This window comes from Emydura macquarii, unplaced genomic scaffold (assembly GCF_026122565.2).
Source record: "Emydura macquarii macquarii isolate MOO-44397 ecotype Brisbane River unplaced genomic scaffold, CSIRO-AGI_Emac_v2 contig_3220, whole genome shotgun sequence".
Classification (NCBI taxonomy): domain Eukaryota; kingdom Metazoa; phylum Chordata; order Testudines; family Chelidae; genus Emydura; species Emydura macquarii.
This window is the reverse complement of record NW_027133357.1, coordinates 5,297,044-5,310,658: the sequence shown is the minus strand read 5'-3', so window position 1 is coordinate 5,310,658 and position 13,615 is coordinate 5,297,044. Positions and strand designations below refer to the sequence as shown.

Genomic DNA, 13,615 nt, shown 5'->3' with positions numbered 1-13,615 from the left:
ACGGTATGAATCATCCTAATAGTGCTGTCATGTATCTGTTATAAAAAGCAAAATATCTGCACCGGTATGTGATAAAGTGATCTCTTCTGGTCATTGATGCTCTGTATTTTTTAAACTATGTAGAATTGTGATAGTAAGCTCCTTTTGATAGAGACATTGTCTTAGGAAGGTCTACATTACACACTTCCTTTGGGATAACCACATCGTTCACTGGTGTGAAAAATCCACCCCCCTGAGCAACATAGTTATACTGACCTTAACTCCCTGTGTCGACAGTGCTATGTTAGCCAGAGAGCTTCTTCTGCAGACAGGGTTACTGCCTCTTGCAGAGGTGAAGATATTAACCTGACAGGAGAGCTCTCTCCCATCGCCTTAGAGCATCTTCACCAGAAGCATTATAGCTGTGCTGGTGCAAGTTTGTAGTGTAGACCTGCCCTTACTATGTTGTGCAGCATTGAATATGCTGTTGATGTTCAGTAAATGTATATTATTTTTGGCGTTAGATACCTTTTTAAAGAAAATAAATAGCAGTATTTCTATCCTCTCTGATTTCTTGTGGAAGCCTGAAAGTTGGTGTTCTGGGGGGGTGGATCAGGTAAAATCAGGTCTCTTGCAACCCTAATATCTTTTGAGAAATGCTCTACAATTTCTGTAATGTAATTTCTGTGCACAGGATGCAGCAGGTCTTAGCAAGCAAGATAGGATTATTCTGGGAAGGATAAACAAAAACAAACAATGATCCCAATATGTGTTGAACTTTAAATGCTGCTTGTCTTAATGCTCTCACTTGTGCAGTGTCATATATATACATTAGGGATTATTTTCTTTTCTCATCAATTTATGCCATGAACTCCTCTAAAGAGTACAAAGAATAAATACAGTTATGACTTGTTCAGAATACATTCTTGGCATCCCGGGAATGTGTGTATGTGGAACTTCTACATTGCCCTAGTACAAGGTGTGGTTTTGGGTGAATAATTCTCATTCACTGCAGCATTAAGGCACCAGTACATCAATATTATACTCTATTTTGAGGCAGCAAATCACATGTCTGAACGTTATCCAGCTCTTTGTATAGCTGTCAAAACGTTGAGGGAGATTTCTAACTTGTATATTATATGAGCTTTAGGTTGACATGAAGAAAATTCCTGAAATTTCATCAGTGAGCTAAACCATACCTACTTCCAGTGTCTTTATTTAGTGAAGAATTAACATCCCAAACAACTTAATTTATGGATTCTCTTGGGCATTTTGACTGGAATTCATGTTGTTTTTCATTCCAGTGTGTGTAGTTGGCCACCATCTAACTCAGTCAGCTGCCCATATCTCAGAAGGCTCTGACACTTCCACAGTCTTGACGTTTAGTGTTGCTAAAATAAGTGGAACTTTTGCAACACCTGCATATTATGAAGAATATTCCCCAACAGCACCTACTTCAAGCCATGGTGAGGTTTGAGCTCTAGTGTTTGATGTTATTGTCGTAATGAATAGACATACATACCAAGTTTCTCTTGAGCCTTTTTTGACTGCTATTTTGTTCCCAAAACTGCTGTGGACTGAAACCTTCCCTCAGGATAAACATTTTATTTTACTATTTCTGGGCAACCATCCCACTGTGGGCTGAGCTTGTTAGGTGTAAGTAGTGGAAATTAGAGTAGAGATTTTGTAAAATCTTTATTGCTATTTATATTTATCATCATGTACTGATGCTTTTGCTCTTTCCAATTCTCTCGTTTCACTGCAGTCTTCATCTACTTTCTCAGTCTTTCTCATTCTGACGTGCCTGGAATAATCTCCCTGTTCTAATCTTCCAGGTACCTTTCTCCTGTAAATCTTTTAAAATACATCTTTACAAGCAAATCCTCCTTCCTTATCACTAATCCCCATATCATTCCTTCTCTGAACTATTGTACTGACTTGTCTCAAGATTATAAACTCTTTTAAGTAGGAAATCAATGTTTTATGGTGGTAAGGCACATCAAACTTCTGATGCTATGTAGATTGACTTGAATTCTCAGAAAATCCATTCTGTACTCAGTAGTGCTATAATTTTGAGAATATGCTGCATTCCTCATGCATAAAAGTGGTTGAAGTGTAAAACTGAACTCAGCTTTAACTACTGAATCTGAAGTGGCACTTCCATAATATTAAGTGTTCTACAATGGAATTAGAAATCAATATTTTGGTAATTTTGTCTGGTATAGATTAAACTGAAATATTTAACACAGTGAAATGCATTTGGGCATCAGGATAGTACTTGTATGCTCTGGTTGGATTTGTGTTGTCTTTGAGGTTGTTTGTGAAGGGTGTTGTAATTGGAAGCAGGATTGTAGGATCATAATTGTATTTTTAAACAGCCAGTGTGTGAGGGCACAGTCTTTGACTATATATCCCTTATAGGAAAAGCTGCTTCCACTGATCATCTCCTGCTTAACTGATTATATAATTGGGCATCAGATCATCTCAGACTAGTTCTTGGACTAGTCTCTCTGTACAGACAGTCCACTATCAGGCTGGGGCTCTGAATATAGTGGTGGTTAAATGTCCTCAGAATTGCGTTAATGATGCACTGCAGAAGGAGCACATTTAAGTATTGTAGGTAATGGTCAGTGTAACTTCTCTGATGAAAAGTAAGAGTAGGTAGTATCTTGTTGTATTAAAATGTGCAGACCCTAAGTGATATGGTCAAAAGGAAAGTTGGAATGGAAAGAGCAAGGTCTGTCTTCTTGTGCTAAACTGGAGGCTGATTAATTCATACCCAAAACTGAAATGCCCACTGAAGAAACCTTACAAGTGTGTAGTGACTTTTGGAGCTCTTGCTCCCTTGCGCTATTCAGGGGATGAATATGCTGTTTTGCTGAAAATGAAATAAAACAATTAATGTGAATTGAGGATGGCAACAAGTCTGTCTAACTATTTATTGTAGATTGTAGAAATTGAGTTATCTTTGGGATGCAGCATAGGGCAGATTTGAGGAAGTTCAGATTGTGACTTGTTCCATTTATTCTCTAAATATGTCCTTTCCAAAAGCATCATCTTGGCTCCTCAGAACTTATGCCCTTGAAATCATCTGCTTAAAGTTAATTTGGCCAAATTCTGCCTTTAGTTACACCTGTGTAAGTGTGGGATTCAGAGAACTAAATTCTACCTTTAGTTACACACGTACAATTAAACCTTCATTGGAGTTCCAGCTGTGTGAATGTAGAAAGAACTCGGCACATCTCTGTGAGAGAAGCTGCATTTAGGAGAATGGGGATTTTTGATCAGTAAAAATGGAAAGGTGGGGATGGAGGTTGCATAGGTAGGAAAAGTATAAGTGAGGGTGCAAATCTAAGCTGTTCTTGCAAACTGGCAAGGAAATCTCACTGCAATGCCTTTGGGGTATTTTGGTTTGTAACATATCAAACTAGGGTTTACACCTGCTTACTGCTGCATTGATCAGTTGCACAGGTTTGTATTGCCTCTCAGGTCAGGATCTTCACTGGGAAGGCGGGGGGAGGGGGGAGTATTTAGACTTGTTAACTAAAACTTTGCGTTCACTCACTTTGATTTCCTTCTCTATTGACATAGAAAATGGGGGGTTATTGTGTTAAAGGTAAAGAATTTATGTATTAAAATTCTATACTTTTAAGATCAGAATCAAGACTGGAATTGGAGAATATTTAAAAAACTCTGACTTGGATTGTTGTGTTTAAAAAAAACTAACTAGTTGTTGTACACATTTTCAACATAGATAAAAATACAAAATAAAATATAGGCCATCTCTTGTATTCAAATAGCAAATAACATAAATCAGGTGTTATAATGAAACATCAAAAAGTTATAAAGCCAATTATTAATAAATAATTAACAAAAGATAATTAAAACATAGATAAGTATGGACTCTTGTTAAAAAAATTATATCCAATATAACAATACCTTCTTGGTCTCTGGCATTTTAAATGTGTTTTGGATCAATATAATAATAGAATTATTTCAACCAATAATTTAACTTAGTAGGAAAGAATCACTACTTCTCAATCCAATTCTGATTTTAAAACCTCTATTTCCCAACTGTGCTGTCTTCAAAAGCATTTTGTTTTGTAATTAGATTTTCAATTATCCACTGCTTTCTTTTCCTCCTTCCTAACAGATTGTCCACTATTTTATTGTAGCATTTTAAACTTGCACAACATTTTCAAAAGATGAGGCTGGGAGCTTAAATTCATAACTTAGCTAGACACTAAAAATCATAGACTGAATAGACGGACTGGATTTATGGCTTGCTAAAAAAATCTGTAACCCACTAACAACCTCCACTCAGCTGCTCTCCCCCCCTCTCCTTTCCTTCCTATGACTGGAGAAGTATTAATGGGCCAGTTCATCTTGAATGGTCCTTTACAATATATGTCAACTACTTATGCTAAACAATCTATTCCACCTTGTATTTTGCAGTGAAACTGAGTACCTTTCCTAGACCTGAAGAAGAACTCTGTTTTAAGCTCAAAAACTTGTCTCTCTCACCAACAGAAGTTGGTCCAGTAAAAGATATTACTTCACCCACGTTATCTCTCTAATATCCTGGAACTAATACAACATTGGATATAGCATTTGTGTTAGGCAACCTGTTGTCACTTTACTTGATTTTTTTCACCTTTTCCTATTTGATTCTTGGGATGTATGGTTCAGGTAAAAATGGCCACCATATGTATTAAAACTTGAGAATTTTTTCCCCACAAGAACATATTCAAGATCATGAAAACTAATGTCTTTCCTCCTCCCGACTTCTTGATGTGTTTGGAAGAGAAAAGTGAGTTGGAGTGAATCCTTTCTACTCCAGTACAGGAACTAACCACTTATGAAGTAGATCAGATTATATTACAAAATATATTTCAGTTTTCTCATTTTTGCCTTTTTTTTCTTTATAGGTGATTGGTCTGTTGGATGTGTTCACACCTGCTAAGTCACTGGAAGAATTCAATGATGTGTAGGTAACATCTTTGAAAACTGCAGCCCAAACATCAGATTATAGAAACATGGGGCTGGAAGGAACCTTGAAATCTAATCCAGCCCTCTGGACTGTGGCTAAACCATTTCTGATGGGTGTTTTTGTTCAACCTGTTTTTAAAACCTCCAGTGATAGGGATTACACAGCCTCCTTTGGAATCATAATCCAGAGTTTAACTACGCTTATAGTTAGCAAGTTTTTTGTAATATCTGCAGCAAGAGAGATTCAGATTAGATTAAGACCGTTACTACTTGTCCTATCTTCAGTGGACATGGAGAACAGTTGTTCACCGTTCTGTTTATAACAGCTCTTAACATATTTGATGACTGTTACATCTTCCCCTGCTTTCTCGTCCCTCCCCCCATAAGCACACAAAATAGTAGTGTTAGCTACCCTTGGTACATGGTTGAAATTTGGGAGGATTATGAAGATTATGGTTACATTTTTGTTTTTGAATCACAGGCCTTTTCTATCTCTGATTTCTTATTAATCATGTCATCCTTCCTCCTGCCAGTGTAGGATTGTTTCCTATAGGATTTTTGCTAGAACTTTGCCTAGTCTAGTTTTAAACCTCAGAAGTGATGGGACTTCTTCTACATCCCATGTGAGATTATTCAAGGCCTAATAATTCTCCTTGTCCAGAAACTTGTGTTTGTAATTATATCTCCTTGTTATGCCATAAACAACTCCTTCCCTGTTTTATATTTACAACTTAAAGTATTAGCAGATGTCCTTTGTGTTCCTCCCATCACTGTTTACTCTTTGCTGAGCCATCCTATACATATTTAGACTGGGATTTTCAGACACCCAATTCCCTTTAGTGCCTTTTGAAAATCCCTGTTTTAGCTCCATTAGTCTTGTCTAATGATATAGAATAATCACTCTTTTTAAATGACAAAAAAAGCAGGAAAGGGGCAGTGACCTTGAATTCTTTGAAGTCAGTATACATAGTGGGGTGTCCTGGTCATCTCCCTTTGTGCAATTCAGGCAATGCCGTGGGTACCTGCCTTGCTGGGTATGAGTGCTTTGGAAGGAATTGGCTGGGTTGGGAAAGTAGCATTTACCTTAATCTGGAATGAGGCCTGCCGTGCCATGCCATTCATCAATTTTTAAAAGATATGATCCAAGAGGTATTTGTGTCTCATGTTGGACTAAAGCTGAAACCAATTAACTTGGACAAACCGTGAGTTTGTGCCTATAGATTGAAATTGACCTAGGAAGACAGAATGAAACTATCTCTTTTGATTACTTTAGTGACTCCAAAGCTGCTATAATTTATCACCAAATTCCGGCCCCCTCATGGAAAAGGTTTATATTTCTGGAATCGTAATATGCCTGGGAATGGCTCTGTGGTAAGGAAGTTTGTAGCAGGATACAGCTATGAGCTGCTGCAAGCAATTGGCAAGGCATTGTCATAAGCTGTATAAATGGTGGGTGAGGACAGAGGGGAAGTGGATAAATGGACATTTAGACCAGTAAGTTGTTCTTGGATCCCACACAAAAGTGATTCTGCAGCACAAAGGACGAGAGCACATGTTCTGTTAGTGCAAACTTAGGACATAACTCCTTTAACTGTAGTATGCCTAATGGGGCGTGCTCATACAAGTCTGCTTTCAGCTAGTCCATTGGCATATGAAGGATGGTCACTGGGGACTGTTATCTCTTTGGTGGGTTGCAGATGATAGCATTTGACAAATGGGTATTTGTATTTTCTCCAAAGGCATATCTTAAAACAGATCTCTACTTTTGAGTCTGAGCTCCACAAATATGTCTTGCAGGAATCCCTTAGCTTAAAATCTATTACCAGACCATACTTGGTTGGCTCATTCCTGCTCCTGCTAAACAGGCCAGGAGCCTCTGTTTCCAACCATGAGTTCCTTACATTGCTATGTGCTAGCTGAACTGTGCCGCAATAGCCATTTTGTCTTTCAATTACTACTTGTTTATCTCTCTCTTTTGGCTCGCTAAAACTTCACCTTTCTTTAAATAAAATAGCATTTGATTATTATGCCTTTTTCTCAGTTATCTGGTGTTACCACTTTAGGACACTTTCCTCCCTTTTTTTTTCTGCCCGCCTCCCCCCCTCCCCCAATCCTCTCTCCCTTACACATCACGGCATGCACAGTGGCGAGTGCACTTTGATTAAATTACCAATATGGATGAATATGGTTGCCATTTTCAATGCTTGAGGAAGAGCCACAGCTATCCTATATGAATTCAGGTTTGTCTGCAAGTAGTCAAGACTGGGGTGAGCCTTTAACACTTTCCTGGGCACCTGAGGCCAAGAACAAAGCTAAATCAGCTAGGAACCTTGGAGGTAAAAGTGTCTTATAATGCCATAGCTGAGTGAGCTAGCTAGCTAGGTGTTGTTTGTGTACTTGGCTTCAGTGTAAGTTAGGCATGAAGTCTTAAGATTGCAGTTTGACCACTTTGAAGTGTTCAGCTATGTCATGCTTCTTCAGAGTAGATGGGATACATTAGGATATTGAGGTCACCTCATGTCATGCTCACCTCCATGCTTTGAGGATGATGCTTTAGATAAAGCTTGAAACACATACAGAAGATCATGCTGAACTGCCGTAATCATTCTGCAGCTACTCTTGGTCAAGACTGTTCAAAGCCTCTGGAGATTCAGACCAGTTCTGCAATACATTTCTATATCGGTATAACTGTCACTCAGGGGTATGAAAAATCCACACCCCTGAGCAAGATAGTTATATAGACCTAACTCCCCATGTAGACAGTGCTATGTCAGTGGAAGAGCATCTCCTGCCAACATAGCTACCACCTCTTGGGGAGGTGGATTAACTACTATGCCAATGGGAGATGCTCTCCCATCAGCATAGGAGCATCTTCACTGAAGTACTACAGCAGCGAAGCTGCACTGGTGAAGACAAGCTCTCAGACTCTAAAATTTTTGGTGCTGATGGGTCATATCCCCACACCAGGGGTATATGGATGTCTGTTTATTATCTCCTTCATGTCTTTTGTTCCATCATATTGCCACTGCCACAATTCATGTGTATGGATGTATCCCCTCTGTGCATCACTTTTTCCATCTGTAGAAGATGGTGGTGGTTTAACCACCTTTTTATAAAGCAATGTGATAGAAATGCACTTATTTCAGGAGTGTAAGAGGAAGGATGGAGAAGCTGTTGTGTTGGTTAGTTGATAGTGGTTAGTTATTCTAATAACCTGTTCCATGTAAAGCAAAGATTCATTCAATCCCCGTGGGAGTGCTAGTTTGCTTAGTAATTGTTTTTCATGGGGAGGAAGGGGGTATATCCTAGTGGCTCTCCCTGTTCTACTTTTCCTTTTGTTTCCAGGTACTTGGTGACCCACCTCATGGGGGCTGATCTGAACAACATTGTGAAATGTCAGAAGCTAACAGATGACCATGTACAGTTTCTTATATACCAAATTCTTCGGGGTCTGAAGGTACTTGCACCAGTCCTATCAAAGTACTGAAAACTCAGCTTGAGGAGATGGAAATTCCTGAAGTGTACAATCCCCCTTGAAGAGACTAACATGAATGGATTGTGGAGTTTGTTCACTTTCTTAGTGCATCTAGGGTAACCTTCTGTTGTCCTTTCTGCTGCCAACTTAATGATTCAGTATTGAGATAGTGCTCCACGAGAAACTCACAATGTGAATACATTCTCACATTGCACATAGCAATGGGCTGAGTCTGGAAGGCTATGAATAAGAGCTGTTCCATAGTGGATCTTTTATCCCTTCAATTTATATAAACTAGTTTCATTGTTGGTAATGGTGAATTCCTCTGTGTCTGGAAGGAGACAGACTGAGTGTATAGGACCCAAAGAAGGCCTATACACCACTTAAGTCCCACTTTGTTCCTACTGCAAATGAAGTATACAGTCTGAATCTTGGGGTGGTGGGGGGTGGGTGTTACATGCTCTAGTAGTAAGGACATGGAAGATGTTTACTCATACTGATTTGTAAAATATCTGTCATCTTGTGTTACAGTACATCCATTCGGCTGACATAATACACAGAGTGAGTATTTATACTAGAGTAACTACTGAAATCAGCATCTTTAAATACACTTCAAAAGGTGTGACATTGAATTTGTTCATCACAGCAACTATAGAATTGGGATGAAAGCTGCTGTGGAACATTGCAGGAAGTGGTCTAGAAGTTAAAGGTGGGAAATGGGTGTTAAGATTCCTAGTTCTGTTTCCCGCTCAGCATTGACTTGCTGTGTCTTTGGGTACATTGCATTACTCCTCTCTTGATTAATAGAGGTATTCAGGCTTAATTACCCTTTTATGAGAGAATCTTGAAAAGACTAACTGCTGCTTACACAGAAAACTCAGTAAAAATTGGCTCTAGAACGAGACTTCCCTCACTATAAACGTTTGTATTCTTATCTAAATGGGGGTTAATGCCAGATGCTGACAGTGCACACACAGACTCTGCCATAGCTGCAGCTAATACATTGTTATGCAAAACTGATGCTGATGTTGTTTCCTTCCTTCCTTCCTTCCTTGTTTAGGACTTAAAACCTAGTAACCTAGCTGTAAATGAAGACTGTGAGCTAAAGGTAATTTGGTGACAGTATGCACTTAGTTTGACTGGTGGTTTGAGTAGTCACATGGTGGACATTGAACATCCAGGACTTTCATAAGCAAATCAGCTTCTTAATAGTTCAATTCAAAATGCCTAGAATACTTTAGTTCTCACCTGTTGTGCCTTTTCAAAGGGCTGAAAGGAGGTTGCACTAAACTCCAATTTAATTTTTTGTGTGTTGAGTAATTTTAGTGCTCATGAGAGTAAAGACTAACAACTCTGACTTGGAATTGAGCACAGTACAGTTAAAGGCAAATTATCCACACACAACTCGGCCTCAGTCCTAATAGCCAAGGCTTAGTCTGTTTTTTGTCTAGTGCCTTGATCTGTGTTCTGTAATCTACTCTTGGAATCATTATACCCACCTCTTTCTCCACCCCGTTTCAAAACTGCCTGATTTGCTCTAAGGAGTTTGGTTTTCATTTTTTCCATTGTAACAACGTGCCGCTCTTTGTTTTTGTTTTTTGTTTTTGTTTTGTTTTTCGGTTCTGCAGATTCTGGATTTTGGTTTGGCCCGGCACACGGATGATGAAATGACTGGGTATGTGGCTACCAGATGGTACAGGGCTCCTGAGATCATGCTGAACTGGATGCATTACAACCAGACAGGTACATTGCCAGAGGGTTCTCAAACATTTTTATAGTGTAGCTTCCATCTTGATAGGGATTGTCTTTTTTGGACACCTCCCCTTCCATTTGTAAGTGCATAATGGGGGCAGCTATAGCAATTGTACTTGAGTAAAGTTGAATGCAATGAGGCAGCATCATGTGGCCAGCCAACTGACAATGGACCGGAACTTGAGTATCATTATATTAGCATTCACAAGATTTCATTTAAATAATTCACTTACAATACTTGAGATTATAATGAGCAAAATATCCATCCACATAGATATTCCTCTCATTTTGCCAGGTTATGACTTCCTAAAGAGAGAGAGTATAAATGTGCTACTTTGATTTCATACTTCTTCTTTCTTTTTCTATTCTCCTGACACCCTCTATTTACTTGTGTGTACATCCCACTGGGTGTTTTTGTGTCCTCCTTTTTCCATGTTTCCATTTGGGTATGACAGGTGTAAGACCATGCCATTTTGCAGCTGTGCAAATCCATCCTGCAGACATCTGCCTGCCTTGAACAGGCTTCTCTCTCTTGCTCTGTGAACTTCAATGCCTGATGGGCATTATGCCCAGCTGGGGAAACTTTAATCTAGTTTGGTATTTAGGTTTCCTTGATCAAGTTTCAGCTGAGGGTGACAGAACATTGTTTACTGGCCTGGACATGTTATAAGTTGTGTATAACACCAAAACATGGAGTTATTTCTACTTCTTGATCAAGGTAATTCTGTTGGGATTTTATTTTTCCTGTACTACATTTATCATTTTGTTTTTGTTTTGTTTTTTTTCAGTTGATATTTGGTCAGTGGGGTGCATTATGGCTGAACTGTTGACTGGAAGAACATTGTTTCCTGGTACAGACCGTATCCTTTCAAAACTTTTTCTCTTTTGAAATGTAAATTAGAGCTCTGCACCTTCACACATTTCATAAGGAAATAACATTTTCAGTTAATGACTTCTTGTGCTCCAGACATGGCTAAGTGTGTCCCATCTTGCTGCGTATCGACCCACATGAGAAATCATTACAATGCAAAAAGAGGTGGATCTCTTCCTCTTCACTGGTAGCTGCCATCACTAGAACTACTAACTTGCTGTTAATTGCTGGGAGTCCCTCACCTTGTTGGTCTGCCCAAAATATTGGTCTCTGGGTTTGGTCAGTGGCACAAAATGCCCCATATCCCTATTGCTTATCCTTCTTGTTCTTGTGGTAGATTCCTTTCAAGTAAGAAACATCCCTTACTTCTCAGTAAGGTTACCTTCCCTGCATGTTTAAATGGGATGCTATTAAAGCAGCGATTCTCCTGCTTCTTTAGGCTAGGGATCCCTTGCTAATTTTTTCCATAATATCTTGCTTTCTTGTCAAATGCTTATTAATTTTAATTTAAATGTGTTCCATTCCCCCTTTCGGTATATGCTGGTGCTGATATGAGGGCTCAGGCTCTGGTAAGACTTCCCTCAGCATTGTTTTCTTAGCATCAAAGTGACCTGGGTAAGATCTGTTCACAAACCTACAAGAGAGGGTAATTTGTAAAGGAGCATCTGGGAATATCTTCTCCAGGGGAATTAAAACAAAAACAACTATTTGGAGCAAATTGGTGTATTTCAAAGAAAAAAACAAAACTTTAGTTCAGCCATTAAATGACTAGGGATAAAAATCATCTCTGGTAGTGGTGATTGAGTAATATCTAAATATAGGAATAGATTTTGCCCGAGATTAAATTAACCAGCATTCACCAAAAACACCCCCACACCACACACTCAACTAATGTGTCTGCATGCGCACTAACATTTGCATCTGTTTACTGGAATATATAGGCATTCAGTTTTCTATTAGTGTTTAATATGTTAACTTACTATTTATTATGTCGTCTTTGGAAAGCACTTTCCTAGGTCTTTAAAAAACAAAAAACCTTAATTGCTTTTTTTCCTTCACTACACTTTTGCCATTTTCTGTTGTATGTTTTATCTTCCTGCTTCAATGCGTCTTACTATTCCATCCTTCTTCCTCTCTTTGTATTGCATTATCTACTTCCTTTCTTTCCCTACTACCTGTGATCTCACTCCTCTGTTCATCTCTCTAAATTTGCTAAATATGCTCTCATTCAAGATCAGTCATCATCTCCTCTCCCCTCTCTCTCTCTCTCCAGTTCCAGTTGGGCTACTTTAACCCCAGTTTTGCTTCTCTCTCTCCCACCCTCTTCCTTATCTGGAGTTTAGAAGAGAGAAATGGAGAGACTGTGTTGTGTGTCCATTTTGACTGCCTAGGAGTTGGCAACCAATTTAGTAGGTGGTCTGGCTTTGACACTTTGCTTTTTTGCTGCAGAAAAAGTAAAGAAACAAGAATAGCTGTATCAGCAAAAATCTCACCACTGTTGACATTTGACTTTGGAAGCACTGGCACCCTGATTTCAGAATGTAAACAGGAGAACACTGATTCAGAGTCTCTGACAAAGGCTGCTTATGCTCTAGGTGCTTTTCAAATGATGTTTCTTCTGCAAGATGTAACCCAGAAAGCTACAAAGATGTGTAATTAAAATGTTTCAAATAGAATTTGCAGTATAGGAGAGGCAGTGTGTCCTAGTGGATTGAACCCTGGACTGGAACTTGGGGGACCTGGAGCTGCCACTGGCCTTCTAGGTGACTTGGGCAAGTAACTTCAGCTCTCTGTGCCTCAGTTTCCCCATCTGTAAATTGGGAATGATACTGACTTTCTTTATAAAGTGCTTTGAAATCTACTGATGAAAAGTGCTGTATAAGAGTTGAGTTTATTAAGTGCCAGGAAGTACTTCTTAGTTTGTACTTTACTGCACTGAGCAAAACAGATAAAGCTCTCCTTCAAAGTCTGAGAGACTTTCCTCTGACTTTTATAATAGGCATTATAGGCATAATATAACTACTATGCAAAAACAAGTTTGATTTTAGGAAATCCTGTCCTTTCCTGTGTCATGCTAAGGTGCTTTACTAGTTTGTGTTTCCTGCAGATACTTGTGATTCTCTATCTTGAATGCTTGCATTCTTTTATGTGTGTTAATTTGAGTCACATCATGATGCTATTTTCCTAATCAGTGCTTGATTTTATTTAAAGGTATTCAGACCCTTCTAACATCCCTTCCACAGGTGAAGAAAGCCATTAGTGATTCTTTGCGCGTTGCCTGCATGTATCCCCACCTTAAGTGACTTGCACATCCTCTGCACATGAGGTTGAAACATTCTGGAAAACAATGTCTGTTGGGGGTTATGTATGCACCTTACCTATGTCTTTACACCTCATGCCAAAGACATAGAAGGGGGCTAACACCCCCCCAACCTCACTCTGTCATTTCGGACCTCATAGACAGCAAGAATGAACTAAGGGTAGTGACACACGCCATCTGCCCTTTTTATAAAAGTTTAGCATTTTTCTTTGAGATTTTTATTTCTAAA

The 13,615-nt window shown here is 38.9% G+C and overlaps 1 protein-coding gene across 2 annotated transcripts in view; it reads left to right on the top strand.

Annotated features, from left to right (window-relative positions):
* The window catches only part of MAPK14 (mitogen-activated protein kinase 14), a 40,793-nt gene that overhangs the window by 13,005 nt on the left and 14,173 nt on the right, over positions 1-13,615 (top strand). For both annotated transcript variants that reach the window (XM_067531863.1, XM_067531860.1), the window contains exons 3-8: positions 4,908-4,966; positions 8,314-8,425; positions 8,975-9,004; positions 9,504-9,551; positions 10,072-10,186; positions 10,984-11,055. In XM_067531863.1, coding sequence (XP_067387964.1) covers positions 4,908-4,966; positions 8,314-8,425; positions 8,975-9,004; positions 9,504-9,551; positions 10,072-10,186; positions 10,984-11,055 — 436 coding nt within the window. The remainder of the gene's footprint in view (positions 1-4,907; positions 4,967-8,313; positions 8,426-8,974; positions 9,005-9,503; positions 9,552-10,071; positions 10,187-10,983; positions 11,056-13,615) is intronic.